Genomic DNA, 13,617 nt, shown 5'->3' with positions numbered 1-13,617 from the left:
AGTATGGTTCAAATCGGTACATAACCTGATATAGCTGCCACATAAACCGATATTGGATCTTCACTTCTTCAGCATCTAAAGGGCGCAAGTATTATCCGATTTGGCTGATATTTTGTATAACGGCTTCTCTTATGACCACTAACATACATGTCGAATATGGCATGAATCGGTTTATAGCCTAATACAGCTCCCCTATAAACCGATCTTCCTAGTTTACTTCCTCTGCCCCTAAAGTGCGCAATTCTTACTAAATTTGGCTAAAATTTTACACAATAACTTCTACTATGGTCTCCAATATTCGCTTCAATTATGGTGCGAAATGAACCATAGCTTGATATTGTTCCAATAACATAGCAATTCTTTTCTTATACCCTTTGTTTTCCTAAAAAGAGATACCGTGGCAAGAGCTCGACAAATGCGATCCATGTTGGAGGGTATCTAAGTTTCGGCCCGGCCGAACTTAGCACGCTTTTACTTGTTATATATAAATACTAGCTGAACCGGGCCCACTCCGCTGCGCGCCCGGTGTACTCCATTCTTAAAATACTTTATTTCAGCCGGATATTCTCATGATGTCTGATTTAGTGGCTTCAGCTTCATACATCGAAAAATGTAGTACCCTATTTTCACCACGAGATCATTGAAAATTGCAAGAAAATCGGTTCAGCCGTTTTTGAGTCTATAAGGAACACACAAACAAACAAGCAAACAATCCTACAAACAAACACAAATTGATTTTTATATATAAGAAGAAGAAGATACGTTTAAATATATTAGAGAAATTTTTATCATCATTGCAATTTTCGATGCTGAATATATAAAATGCGACTATTCGAATTGAAATCAAATTAAAATGTTTAAATTTTCAACCAATCAAATAAATTTCTGCTCAAGCATAGAAACTGGCGGCTGTGGGAAAATCTGCGATAAAATATTTTGCTGGTACATAGGCAAACAATTTAGTTAGACGATCCCTCATTATAGTTTCCACAGCTGATGTTATAGCCGGGCGCAAGAATTCGAAAAAATCGCGCCAGTTCTCATTGAAGAGTGAATTCACACTGTCTTCTAGGCTCTTGTCTCCATTGAAGAGATTTTCCATATTAATGTTCAATCCGCCAATACTCACGATTTCCACACGGAGTTTATCGATATCAGTAAATGTGAAACCATCACTATCTCTTAACTTGAAATGCAAATAGATTTTGCAAAGAAAATCATCTGTAATAAAGGGTTAGAAAAATTCATTAGAGGTTGGGATTTTATTAAAACATACGTATATAGAGTGAAACAACAAAAGGGGGAACTTAAATGAGCTTAAGAGATATATAAATCTTTAGAAAACTCAAAATCAATCAAGCATATACAAAAATTGGGAGAACTCGCACCAACAGGATTATTTTCAGACGTGTTCCGATTTACTTATTTCCAAACAGTCTGCTAAAATCCAATACTCGAAACTCATTACTGTTCGAATAGTTGTAATTTTCCTTGAATGATAATTTCTAGTCCATTCTATTCTTAATAGACCGAAACGGTTAAAGCTGCCATTAGACGGTAAGACATGTCATATGAGCTGCCACTTTCTGTACTCATAAGACTTTTCTTATGTACGTCGAATACGAATACAACGCGCTGTAATCGACATATATTCTCATATATGTTGTACTCTTTCTTATATACATGTATCTACATGAGAAAAAATCACGATTTAATCGAAAAAGTTGCATCCAGTTGAGTCCAAAATCCATTTGTCATATTTAATTTTTCGTACGTATCACACGATGTGTACAACTATCAGAGTTACTGTTTTTGAAATTACATATGACATGTCTTATCGTCTAATGGCAGCTCAAGTGAATCTCATGTTAGACTGCCACTTCAACCTAACCTTGCCGTTCCTTAATGTCTTAATAGATACCTACCCACATTTATTTGCATCTTGCCATTGGCATTTAAATTGAAGTTTAATATTTTTCCTTTCATTTTGTAATCAGAGACAATTGCGAACTTAGGTACAAGTAGCGTTGATACATCCGTCAATTTCTTGATATCATAGCTAAAATTAAATTATATTGATATGTGGATTTATAGGTAAGAATAACGCCGATTTCTTACTCTGATTGCTTCACACTCACTCCAGCTAGACCTGTAAAAGCGATATTAAGCAGATCCACATCTATTTCCAACGGACTTTGAGTATGTTGGATTCCAACACGTTTGACATACAAAGGATCCAACCCACCAATAGATTTAAGACCAGGAACACCTTAAAATAAAGAAATATTAAAATTATAGTTGTCTGTCAAACTAAAATATCGAAGTAAACCTATGTATGTTCAAATTATTCAAATATTTGGCCCAACATATTTTTATTTGACGTCACAAAAAAAAAAAAAATCATTTGATTTGTTATTGGACAAACAAAATGTGTCTAATGTGAATACAAAATCAAGAATGTACGAATATGACATATTTTTGGCAAGAATGGTAAAACAAGTTGGATCAAATATTTGACTAATCTGAATGTAGCTTAAGAGTTAATTAGCTAATACATTTATTTAATTAGTTATTTATTTCAGTAATGAAAGATGTATAAATAAATAACAAAACTAGTATTAGTCAATCTTTCTGGATATCATTATCAGGTATTTTCCATTAAATGTACTAAAATTCTATTTCACTAGGAATACTTTTAAGGAAAAAAACGAGAGTGACCGAACGAGAAGGAGAAACATTCATTGCCTTGGTGATCTATGTACGTGCCGATGAACAACCATCATAAATTGCTGTGGACAAGTCACCCAATGTACTGGGCACCAACGGAATCTCTACACAATTTCTAAAGAATCCGAATGGTCTTAATGTCGAGTGCCTGCCCATCTTCCTAAACCTATTTCTGAGCATTCTTACAGTTTCCAATGTCTGAAGAAATAAGCAGAGTGATCGCGCATTTAAAGTATGCAAAGATCGAACAAGGGATAACAAGACAAGAAGTAGACAAGACTCTTGTGGTCCTAATCCTCCCGATCCTTGTTGAACAATTTCCATTTGCCGCGCTTCCACATAGATTTCGTAAATTGCATAGAAAGACGACTGCTTTGCACGATGTTATTGTTTTTGTTTTTATTTCGTCAACACTGTTTTGAGTTCGGCCGGGCCGAATCATATATACCCTCCACCATGGATCGCATTTGTCGAGTTCTTTTCCCGGCATCTCTTCTCAGGCAAAAGAGGAAAGATTTGCTCTACTATTAAAACGATATAAATATATGGTCCGGTTTGGACCACAATTAAATTATATGTTGGAGACCTGTGTAAAATGTCAGCCAATTCGAATAAGAATTGCGCCCTTTGGGGGCTCAAGAAGTAAAAAAAGAGAGATCGATTTATATGGGAGCTGTATCGGGCTATAGACCGATTCAGACCATAATAAACACGTATGTTGATGGTCATGACAGGATCCGTCGTACAAAATTTCAGGCAAATCGGATAATAATTGCGATCCCTAGAGGCTCAAGAAGTCAAGATTCCAGCTATATCAGGTTATGAACCGATTTGAACCATACTTGGTACAGTTTTTGGATATCATAACAAAACACGTCGTGCAAAATTTCTTTCCAATCGGATAAGAATTGCGCATTCTAGAGGCTCAAGAAGTCAAGACCCAAGATCGGTTTATATGGCAGCTATATCTAAACATGGACCGATATGGCCCATTTACAATACCAACCGACCTACACTAATAAGAAGTATTTGTGCAAAATTTCAAGCGGCTAGCTTTACTCCTTCGGAAGTTAGCGTGCTTTCGACAGACAAACGGACGGACGGACATGGCTAGATCGATATAAAATGTCACGACGATCAAGAATATATATACTTTATGGGGTCTCAGACGAATATTTCGAGTAGTTACAAACAGAATGACGAAATTAGTATAGTATCATATGGTGGGGGGTATAAAAATTAAACAAACTCCAAAAGAAATATTTTGGGAATTATTTAATTTATGGAGGCTTATTTCATTTGGTTAAAAATTAAATTTGTATCGAGTTATTACAAAATTTATTACTAAAAATATCGCTTCGAGTCCAGTAAAAGCCATTGAATTACGTTTTGCCTATTATTATCAATTCAAAATTAAATCCGAAGAGAAGAACTTGATTATAAAATTATAAATCATTGCCGGTTGACGCAGAAACAGCAAATTGTTGTATATCCATACTTAAAGGTAGTTATATACTAGAAAGTCTGCATATTAAGAAAAAGCAAGTAAGAGTGTGCTATGTTCGGCCGGGCTGAATCGTATATACCCCCACCATGGATCACATTTGTTGAGTTCTTTGCGCAGTAACTCTTTTCAGGCAAACAAAAAAAAATTAATAAAGACTGTTAGCTATTAGATCAAGCTATTATATCAAGTTATAGTCCGATTCGGACCATAAATGAATTGTATGCTGAACATTGTGTAATATTTCAGTCTATTCGGATAAGAATTGCGCCTTGTATGGGCTCCAGAAGCAAAATCGGGAGATCGGTTTATATGGGAGCTGTATGATTCAGACCATATTGCATACGTATGTTGAAGGCCATGGGAGAAGCCGCTATACAAAATTTGTGCTAAATCGGATGAGAACTGCTCTCTCTAGAGGCTCAAGAAGCCAAGATCCAAGATCGGTTTATATAGCAGCTGTATCAGGTTATGTACCGATTTGCGCCATACTCATCACAGGTTTTGGAAGTCATATCATAACACCTCATGCAAATTTTTAGCTAAATAGGATGAGAATTGCGCCCTCTATATATTAGGTTATAAACCGATTTGAACCGTAATTAGCACAATTGTTGGAAATAATATCAAAACACTGCGTGCAAAATTTCAGTTAAATCGGACGAGAATTCATATGGCCTATTTACAATCCCAACTGACCTACACTAATTAGAAGTATTGGTGCAAAATTTCAAGCGGCTAGCTTTACGCCTTCAAAAGTAAGCGTGCTTTTGATAGACAGACGGACGGACAGACTAGTTCGACTTCAAATGACACGAAGATCAAGAATGTATATTCATTATGGGGTCTCAGACGCATATTTCGAGGTGTTACAAACAGAATGACGAAATCGGTATACCCCTATCCTATAAGGGTATAAAAAGTATTACAAGTGCTATGTGGAAAAGTTTAAATTCGTATTTTTTTCACAATGATTTAAGAAAATTCAATTCAAGTTAAATGAGTCGAAAATGTTGCATACGAAACTAAGAAAAAAAAAATAAATTTTCTAAAATTAATATGCAGTAATCAAACGGGTACACAAGAGAACATTAAGAATAACGTTGTAGAATTAGGGTGCGCCGCAGGCAAAAACATTTTTATTTTGTTCACGCCCGCTATTTCACTTCTTTTGTCACGCTCATTCCAAATATTCCCTTATGTACCTTTAAATTGCTGCATAGCTTTTCCAAAATATAATACTACAATACAATAGTTTAAGCAACTGCTTATAACCACAGACTGGAGCGACTGATAATGTTGCATCAACTAAAAAGTGACGATTATCAAAATAAACTTTTTCAGTTATTTGATCGTTGTGACTGGTCACCACCAGATGACGTATTTTTCTTGTCATCTGCTTTCGTAGTGCGAAATTCGTACGAAAGCAACGATGTTGGTTTAATAAAAGCATTGGTAAACACTCACACACACGCTTTGTTTTTTTTTATATGAGAAAATAAAAACACGATTTGTGTGATCAGTTCATCATTTGAAAATGACTGCGGAACGCTTTCATATGAATCAGTGTGCAGCGAGTAATTGCTCATATCTCACTGTAGCGGCGAAGAATTCGATATAAAAAAATTTCCAAGCTCTGAATGGTGGATGTTTTTCGTTTTACTCTATCTTCAGTGTCTCAGTCTTCAATAGTCTTGAAATACAACATTATGTGGGTTCTGCGCTTTCGAGTTGTGCAAAAACAGTCTCCAATGAATGGTTTTGTCTAGGCCTTTGCATTGGTGTTGGTTGACATTTGTAGTCTTTCTTGAATACATAGGCTTTCCAGTGCATATCGTTTATTTTCAATCATCTCCTTGTCCAGTATTTTGACGTTCTTAAAAACCTCTGCGTCCTTGTCTTATATCTGCCTCGTGTTCGCACAATCGCACATCTACTCTTCTTTTTGCTGTTCCCACATAAACTTTTTGGTTTTGCATACCAATTTTTTGTTATTTTCCTATTTGCATACCAATTTGTTGTTATTTTCCTATTTTCTTTTTACGTCCACAAAGGGTATTGCACTTTTTTGTCCGTTTTCCACCGGGCTCTCAAGACGTCAAATCGGGAGACAGGTTTTTATGGAACCTTCATCAGATTATGGACGGATTTGGACAGTACTTGGCACGGTTGTTGAAAGTCATAACAAATCATTCCCTGCATTTCAGCCAAAACGGGATTCTAGTGACTGAAGAAGTCTAATCGAAGTACCACTTTATGTGGGAGTTATCCAATACTATCCTATGGTGGTGGATTAAAAAAGATTTATGACTTTTGCTAACGCAGTAAAATGCAGCTGATACTTTTACAGGTGTAAACAAGGAAAAAAGGCATTGCCAAAAAATATTGGATTTGAACCCCTATACATATATACAAAACTTTTCCCAATGAGGTGTCGCATTGCGGCACTTCGTTCGGACTGGGCTATAAAGAGGAGGCCCCTTATCATTGAGCTTAAATCGGACAGTTTGTCGCCAACATGTAGTCTACACAACTATTTTCCAGCGGAGACATAAATATCTTGGCTGCAACCGAAAATTTCGTTGTCTCTCGTTGACACAGATTTCCCGGGAAACGCTTCAACGGACAACGTGGCACCAGAAGAGTTTGGCATTGATATGAATTCGTCGGAGGTTTTTTGTGATATTTGTGACTTAGTCGAAAATTATTTGGGCGATAAAAAGTGTTGACTCCTTTCAATCAGCAGGACCTGATATTGTATTACCAGTTGAATTACATGCTGTGTTCGATAGACTGGCTCATTGGCGTAGGGTGATATACTCTGCTACTCAGCATGCCGTACATACCTGTGGTTGGAAGGGCACAAGGGTAATTTTCATTCCGAAGGCAGCCAAACCGTACCACACGAAAGCGAAAAACTCTTGGGAGGTTGATAGAAACATATCTTAGGGCAAAGATCGCTGGAGATCGCCTGTAAGGGCAAGTCCTCTGACCTAGTCGCCTACATAGAGGGTTCTCTCGATGTCAAGAAATAAACAACGGTAGCATTTCTTGACATTGATGTTAAACCAACGCCAATCATGAGAGAGCTAGAGATTCCAGGCATAAACACTACTGTAAGAAAGTTTATTAATAACTTTCTAAATAAAATATGCTTTATGGCAGGCTTGGGATTTGAAGATCTTAAAGATGGGCCAGCACAGGAACAACTCGAACAAACTCTACTTTGGAATATAGCCATTGCAAAATGTATTATTGTCTCTGGAAGAAAAAAGGTGCAGCAATGATGGTTAAGAGAAAGTTTCCGACACTCTTAGTGAAATACCTCAGGAAGCCTTACGTACTACAGCGGAGTGGGCTACCGAAAGTGATGTAGGAATAAATCCGTCTAAGACGGAAATAGTTCCTTTAAGCAGGAGATACATGATACCCACAGTGGTACCTGTCTCCTTGGAAGGAGAGAATTTTTCATTTACTGAAAGCGCAAAATACCTGCGTATTTTGTTGGATAGAAAATTTAACTTCAAATCCAATATGTTGGAAAGGGCTAAAAAAGCAACTCATGTCCTATACACTTGCCAGATAGCCATTGGCAAAATTTGAGTGTTTAAACCGCGCGTCATTCATGGAGTATTTATGCATTTGTCAGTTTTGTAATGCTATATGGTGTTGTGGTCTGGTGGACGGCGATTTAAAAGTCCACCTACTATTCAATGCTCAGCCGAATTCAACCAATGCTGCAGGGCTAGAGGAGTTTTCCCTTTGGCCATGCGGCGGCTACGAACAATGTGTTATCTTTGATATAATGCCCGATTTTCCTGGCAATATGGATTATAAAATTACCTAATCCGCTTGTTGATAAATGGTGCTGTACCACTATTCCTAATAGAATCGATTCGAACTTCTATATCCCTGGTAACGTAGATGGTTCTAAACTAAACAACTAGGTGGGTCGTATCGAGAGGGTTACCAAACCACTGTAGCGTATATCAAGCGGAGATCCTTACAATCAAAGAACTTGTGGAATGGCTAGATGTTGTGCCATAACGACGATTGGCATGAATATCGTCACCATTAAATCTCTGAGAAAGATATTTCTGAATTCAAAAACTACCCGCCACTGTGACAGATCCCTCAACGAGATGGCCGGACACCTGTTCTGGGAGCCGAGTCACAGATAACTTTTGAGAACTTCTCTGAATTAACGGATGTGAACGTTCGCAAGTTTTTTGGCTTTTTAAAGCGATCTGGATGGTTCAATGGTTGGAAAGAGAAGGCACCTTCCTTCTGCTGTTCCTATGGTAGTCAGTCTGATGTCAGAGTGCAACATAAATCAATACTAGCTAGAATAAATAAAAAGACGTTAAGTTCGGCCGAGCCGAAATTTGGATACCCACCACCTCGGGTAGCGGAAACCGATCTGGGCCAAATTGACCAAGGATGTCGAAGGGCCTAACACAACTCACTGTCTCAAATTTCAGCAAAATTGGATGATAAATGTGGCTTTTATGGGCCTAAGACCCTAAATCGGAGGATCGGTCTATATGGCAGCTATACCCAAATCTGGACCGATCTGGGCCAACGAAGGTTGTCGAAGGGTCCAAGACAACTCACTGTCCCAAATTTCAGCGAAATCGGATAATAAATGTGGCTTTTATGATATATATAATGATATCAAGATATATCAAGATATAGTCCGATATAGCCCATCTCCGAATTTACCCTGCATATGGGCAAAAAAAGAATCTGTGCAAAGATTCAGCTCAATATCTCTATTTTTAAAGACTGTAGCGTGATTTAAACAGACAGACGGACGGACATGTCTAGATCGTCTTAGATTTTTACGCTGATCAAGAACATATATAAATGGATATTTCGATGTGTTGCAAACGGAATGACAAAATGAATTTACCCCCATCCTTCGGTGGTGGGTATAAAAATCAGCCGTTTGAAAACGGGTAGAGAGTTAGCGAGATTATGTGCAAAATTTCAAGGCCGTTATTCCTTCGTGCGCTCCGTACGGCATTTCGAAAAATTTTCGGGCTAATAAATCTTAATTTGTGGTACGATTTCCAAAATTTTCCCAAAAAGTCCGCTTGATGTCTATAGTATCTCTTCTGGTCTCGGGGACTTTTGACTTTTATTTTCGGAATTTTGCTGAGACAATATTTTAAGCCTCCTCCGCAGCCAATTTACTAGGTTAGGTTCGGTTGAAAAAGGGTGCAGATATTATTCTACCCCTTGCCACTATGGACATACACCTAAGTCAGTAATCGGCTTATTGTGCGCCCTAAATAATCTATAAAGTTAACTCTAAAAAGAAAAGCTTAAAGTTAGGAATTCCGTGCTACTTACAAAATCCTTAATTGTTTTCAATACCACTCCCCTAAGGTGGTTCATGTCTGATATTGTGTCTCCACCTAAGTGCCGGTATCGGTTGGACGTGAAAGCCGAGCAATGACAAAGGAAATGCTTCAACGTCTCATCATATTCCCCGCATGCCCTACCACAAAAGTGAGTCCTATGTGTCCCGTTATGATACCAATAGCTATGCTGACCTCCTTCTTGCTTCCTTTCAGTAATAGCCTCGTCTTCTCACAATCTGGATCCACCCATAGGATTTTCGACGCCCTACCGACCATTTCGCTGTTCCACAATGTTGCATGCGCCCACCCCGTCAACTCGTATTGCGTCGACCCGAAAGGCTTCGGGTTAACCAAGTTTATTGACGGTAGTCCTCTGGCCTTCATCGCCAAATCGTCTGTCCTTTCATTTCCCCTTACTCCGTTATGGGCCGGCATCCAAACGATGCGGATTTTCCCATCCTCAGAGAAGGCGTTAATCTCCTTCTTACACTGCAAGACTGTTCGTGACCTTACCGTCTAGCCAATTTACTAAAGAATGAAAATTAGTATTTTTACCATTTTTTCGTTCTATCCCATTGTGTTTTTGTTTGCATTCAGGTCAACATAAACCTAATTTTGGTCAGTTTTTCTATAAGGTAGTATATTGTCAGTCCCCAACTGCTACGTTATAGAGTAGTTCGACTGTAGTTAGATACGCAGCTACATCGCGGGAGCGGATTTTCCATGTATATAAAAATATATACATATGTTAATAATTTAATGCATTCTTACCTGCTCGCCATTCAGAGACAGTACTTTGAAAATTTTTGCTAAAGCATTCACTAAGTTCTGGACTATGTAGCGTGCAGGGGTTTAAAAATGCAGCTGTAAGTGGGAGGAGTCATAATTATTAAGAGGCTTCTGTGTTTTATAAACAAGGCTTTTCTTACGTTTCTCGGCGAGAGCTTTTTGAGCATAGATTTTGACAGCTGGCAGCAGCGTCAGTAATATTCCCATCGCCAACTTAAAATCCATAGTGAAAATGCTGGATAAAGGTTTCAGTGCTATTATTTTGGAAAGACGCGTATAGCGGTGAGAAATGTTGATTCCAGTACTGTCTACGAGTTACTGATGTGACTTGAGTTTCTTTGTTCGATGTAGCTCATTTTATTTCTCCGATTGTGGAATACTGCAATTTTTAAATTCCAGTTTCAAAGTTCTATCTAAATGATGTGTAGATGCTGTTTCAATTGTCAAATTTTATGGAGTTATATGGATAGATAACGTATTTAAGTCAGAACAATTTTTGGCAATTGTTAGATAAAATAAAAATCAAAATTAAGGCAATAAATGAAATAAAGTAATAAATTAAATTCTTGTCATCTGTAAGGCGGTAATAATTAGCTTTAAATGTTTTATAACATTAAGTTCGACCGGGCCGAACTTTCGATACCCACCACATCGGATACATATGTAAACCACCTTTTGTCATAATCCGGTGTATTATTTATGCACCCATAGCAGCTATATCGAAATGGGCCTTTTACGAGCCCAAGACCATAAATCGAGAGATCGAACTATACAGCAACTATATCAAAATCTGAACCGATCTGGGCCAAATTGAAGAAGAGTATCGAGAGGCCCAACACAACTCACTGTCCCAAATTTCTGAGAAATCGGTTATTAAATGCTCCTTTTATGGGCCCAAGACCTTAAATCGAGAGATCGGTCTATATGGCAGCTATATTCAAATCTGGACCGATCTGAGCCAAATTGAAGAAGGATAAGGAGTGGCCTAACGTAACTCACTTTCTCAAATTTCAGCAAAGTAGGCAATTAAATGTGGCTTTTATGGGCCTAATACCCCAAATTGCCGGATCGGTCTTTATAAGGGGCTATATCAAGATATAGTCCGACATCTTTTAACTTAACCTGCGTATGAACGAAGAAAGAACTTGTGCAAAGTTTCAGCTCAATATCTTTATTTTTAAAGAGTGTAGCGGGATTTCAACAAACATACAGACGGACGGACTGGGCTAGATCGTCTTAGATTTTTACGCTGATCAAAAATATATATACTTTATACGGTCGGAAATGGATATTTCGATGTGTTGCAAACGGAATGACAAAATGAAAGTACCCCCATTATTGGGTGCTGGGAATAAAAATATTCATATCATACACATTCTAAAATTAGATTTAATTAACAACTGGTTATTCCGACTTTCCTACAACACGTACAAACTTTTCCAAAAGTAAATACAAAAGTCAGATGAAGCATACCATTTTATAGTCCACAACACCGTTCGGGTTTGCCTTGAGACAGGTAAACGCTTATCGTTGAGATTAACCTTGAAACCTGATGATCCCAACAATTAAAACCGTTGGAAAAATCTTTTATTCGAAATCGTCACACTACGCAAATTTTTTTTCCAACTTGAAAAATTTGGCATATGAACGTTTATCTCCAAACGTTTATCTTTATACCCTCCACCACAGGATGGGGGTGTACTAATTTCGTCATTCTGTTTGTTACTACTCGAAATATTCGTTTGAGACCCCATCAAGTATATATATTCTTGATCGTCGTGACATTTTATGTCGATCTAGCCATGTCCGTCCGTCCGTCTGCCCATCGAAAGCACACTAACTTTCGAGGGAGTAAAGCTAGCCGCTTGAAATTTTGCACAAATACTTTTTATTAGTGAAGGTCGGTTGGAATTGTAAATGAACCAAATAGGTCCATGTTTTGATATAGCTGCCATAAAAACCGATCTTGGGTCTTGACATCTTGAGCCTCTAGAGGGAGCAATTCTTGCCCGATTTGCCTCAAATTTTGCACGTGATGTTTCAAGTCGGTACATAACCTGATATAGTTGCGATATAAACCGATCGTGGGTCTTGAGTTCTTGAGCCTTCTAGAGGGTGCAATTCTTATCCGATTGGAATGAAATTTTGCACTACGTGTTTCCCTATGACTTCCAACAACTGTATTATGAATGGTTCAAATCGGTTCATAACTTGATTTAGCTGTCATATAAACCGATCTGGGATCTTGACTTCTTGAGTCTCTAGAGGGCGCAATTCTCATCCGATTTGCCAGAAATTTTGTACAACATCTGCCCTCATGACCTACAACATACGAGTTCAATAGGGTCTGAATCGATATATGGCTTGATACAGCTCCCATACAAATCGATCTCCGGATTTTACTTTTTGAGCCCCTACAAGGCGAAATTCTTATCCAAATGGACTGAAATATAACACAATGACTTCTACAATGTTCAGCATTCAATTAATTTATGGTTCGAATCGGGCTATAACCTGATATAGCTCAAATAGCATAACAGTTCTTATTCAATATTCTTTGTTTGCCTAAAAAGAGATACCGCGCATAGAACTCGACAAATGCGATCCATGGTGGAGGGTATATAAGATTCGGCCCGGCCGAACTTAGCACGCTCTTACTTGTTATGCTTAACATAATTGGGTGATGGTATTTGTCATTTATCAACCCTATTCTCTTCAACAAGCTTAGTTTATTTGATCTCTCGTCATGCGTCAGAAAAATTTTTCTTTCATATATAAACAATTTTTTGTTAATATTATTAATTTTTTGTTTGAATTACTTTCGACAATGGAATTGTGTGAGCCGTCGCAGATACAATTTCCCTAACAGCCTCCGACGAATGCATACCACTGATAACATCTTCTGGCGCCACCGAATAGTTCTAGTGTTTCCTCACTAGACATTGTTTATACATTCTCTGACTTCTGAAACCACCCCACTGTAAATGGTCTCGAGAACAGAATCTTCCTTAGCCTTGAGGCCTCAGATGTATCCTCCACGGAGCTGCAGAATTCTACCCAGGATTTGTTCTGAGCCTGTCTCAGCTCGCCCTTATATTTTCTTATATCCTCCGTAGTTTCCACTTCCTTTTCTGGTCTAGAAGGATAGACGTGCAGAAATTGTGATGAAATTTATCCCAATCCGCCTTTCTTCTGTTTAGCCGAGGGACCACTTTTCTCCAAGGATGAAAC

At 38.0% G+C, this 13,617-nt stretch overlaps 1 protein-coding gene and 1 long non-coding RNA gene across 2 annotated transcripts; one reads left to right on the top strand and one right to left on the bottom strand.

The window, feature by feature from the left end:
* Positions 1-763: 763 nt before the first annotated feature.
* Positions 764-10,820, bottom strand: LOC106094499 (circadian clock-controlled protein daywake-like). Its single transcript, XM_013261724.2, has 5 exons — positions 10,527-10,820; positions 10,369-10,461; positions 2,119-2,269; positions 1,926-2,059; positions 764-1,221 (listed from the first exon to the last, which is right to left on the bottom strand). Exons 1-5 carry the CDS (start codon positions 10,609-10,611, stop codon positions 890-892), a joined length of 795 nt encoding a protein of 264 aa, XP_013117178.2. The 5' UTR covers positions 10,612-10,820; the 3' UTR covers positions 764-889.
* LOC106094500 (uncharacterized) lies at positions 2,439-3,220 on the top strand. The gene is made up of 3 exons (XR_009396860.1): positions 2,439-2,490; positions 2,570-2,648; positions 2,701-3,220. It is a non-coding gene; the product is annotated as an uncharacterized LOC106094500 (long non-coding RNA).
* Positions 10,821-13,617: the final 2,797 nt, after the last annotated feature.

This window comes from Stomoxys calcitrans, chromosome 2 (assembly GCF_963082655.1).
Source record: "Stomoxys calcitrans chromosome 2, idStoCalc2.1, whole genome shotgun sequence".
NCBI classification, from domain to species: Eukaryota; Metazoa; Arthropoda; class Insecta; order Diptera; family Muscidae; genus Stomoxys; species Stomoxys calcitrans.
Note: the sequence above shows the minus strand (reverse complement) of the source record. Positions and strands in the feature narration are given on the sequence as shown.

What these genes read in the sequence shown, in the direction of transcription:
- LOC106094499 (XM_013261724.2), bottom strand. Translation starts at nt 10,611, where the DNA reads ATGGATTTTAAGTTGGCGATGGGAATATTACTGACGCTGCTGCCAGCT. An exon ending in TGTCTCTGAATGGCGAGCAG is followed by an intron (nt 2,270 to 10,368) that starts GTAAGAATGCAT and finishes CTTTATTTTAAG; the next exon opens with GTGTTCCTGGTCTTAAATCT. An exon ending in GTGAGTGTGAAGCAATCAGA is followed by an intron (nt 2,060 to 2,118) that starts GTAAGAAATCGG and finishes ATTTAATTTTAG; the next exon opens with CTATGATATCAAGAAATTGA.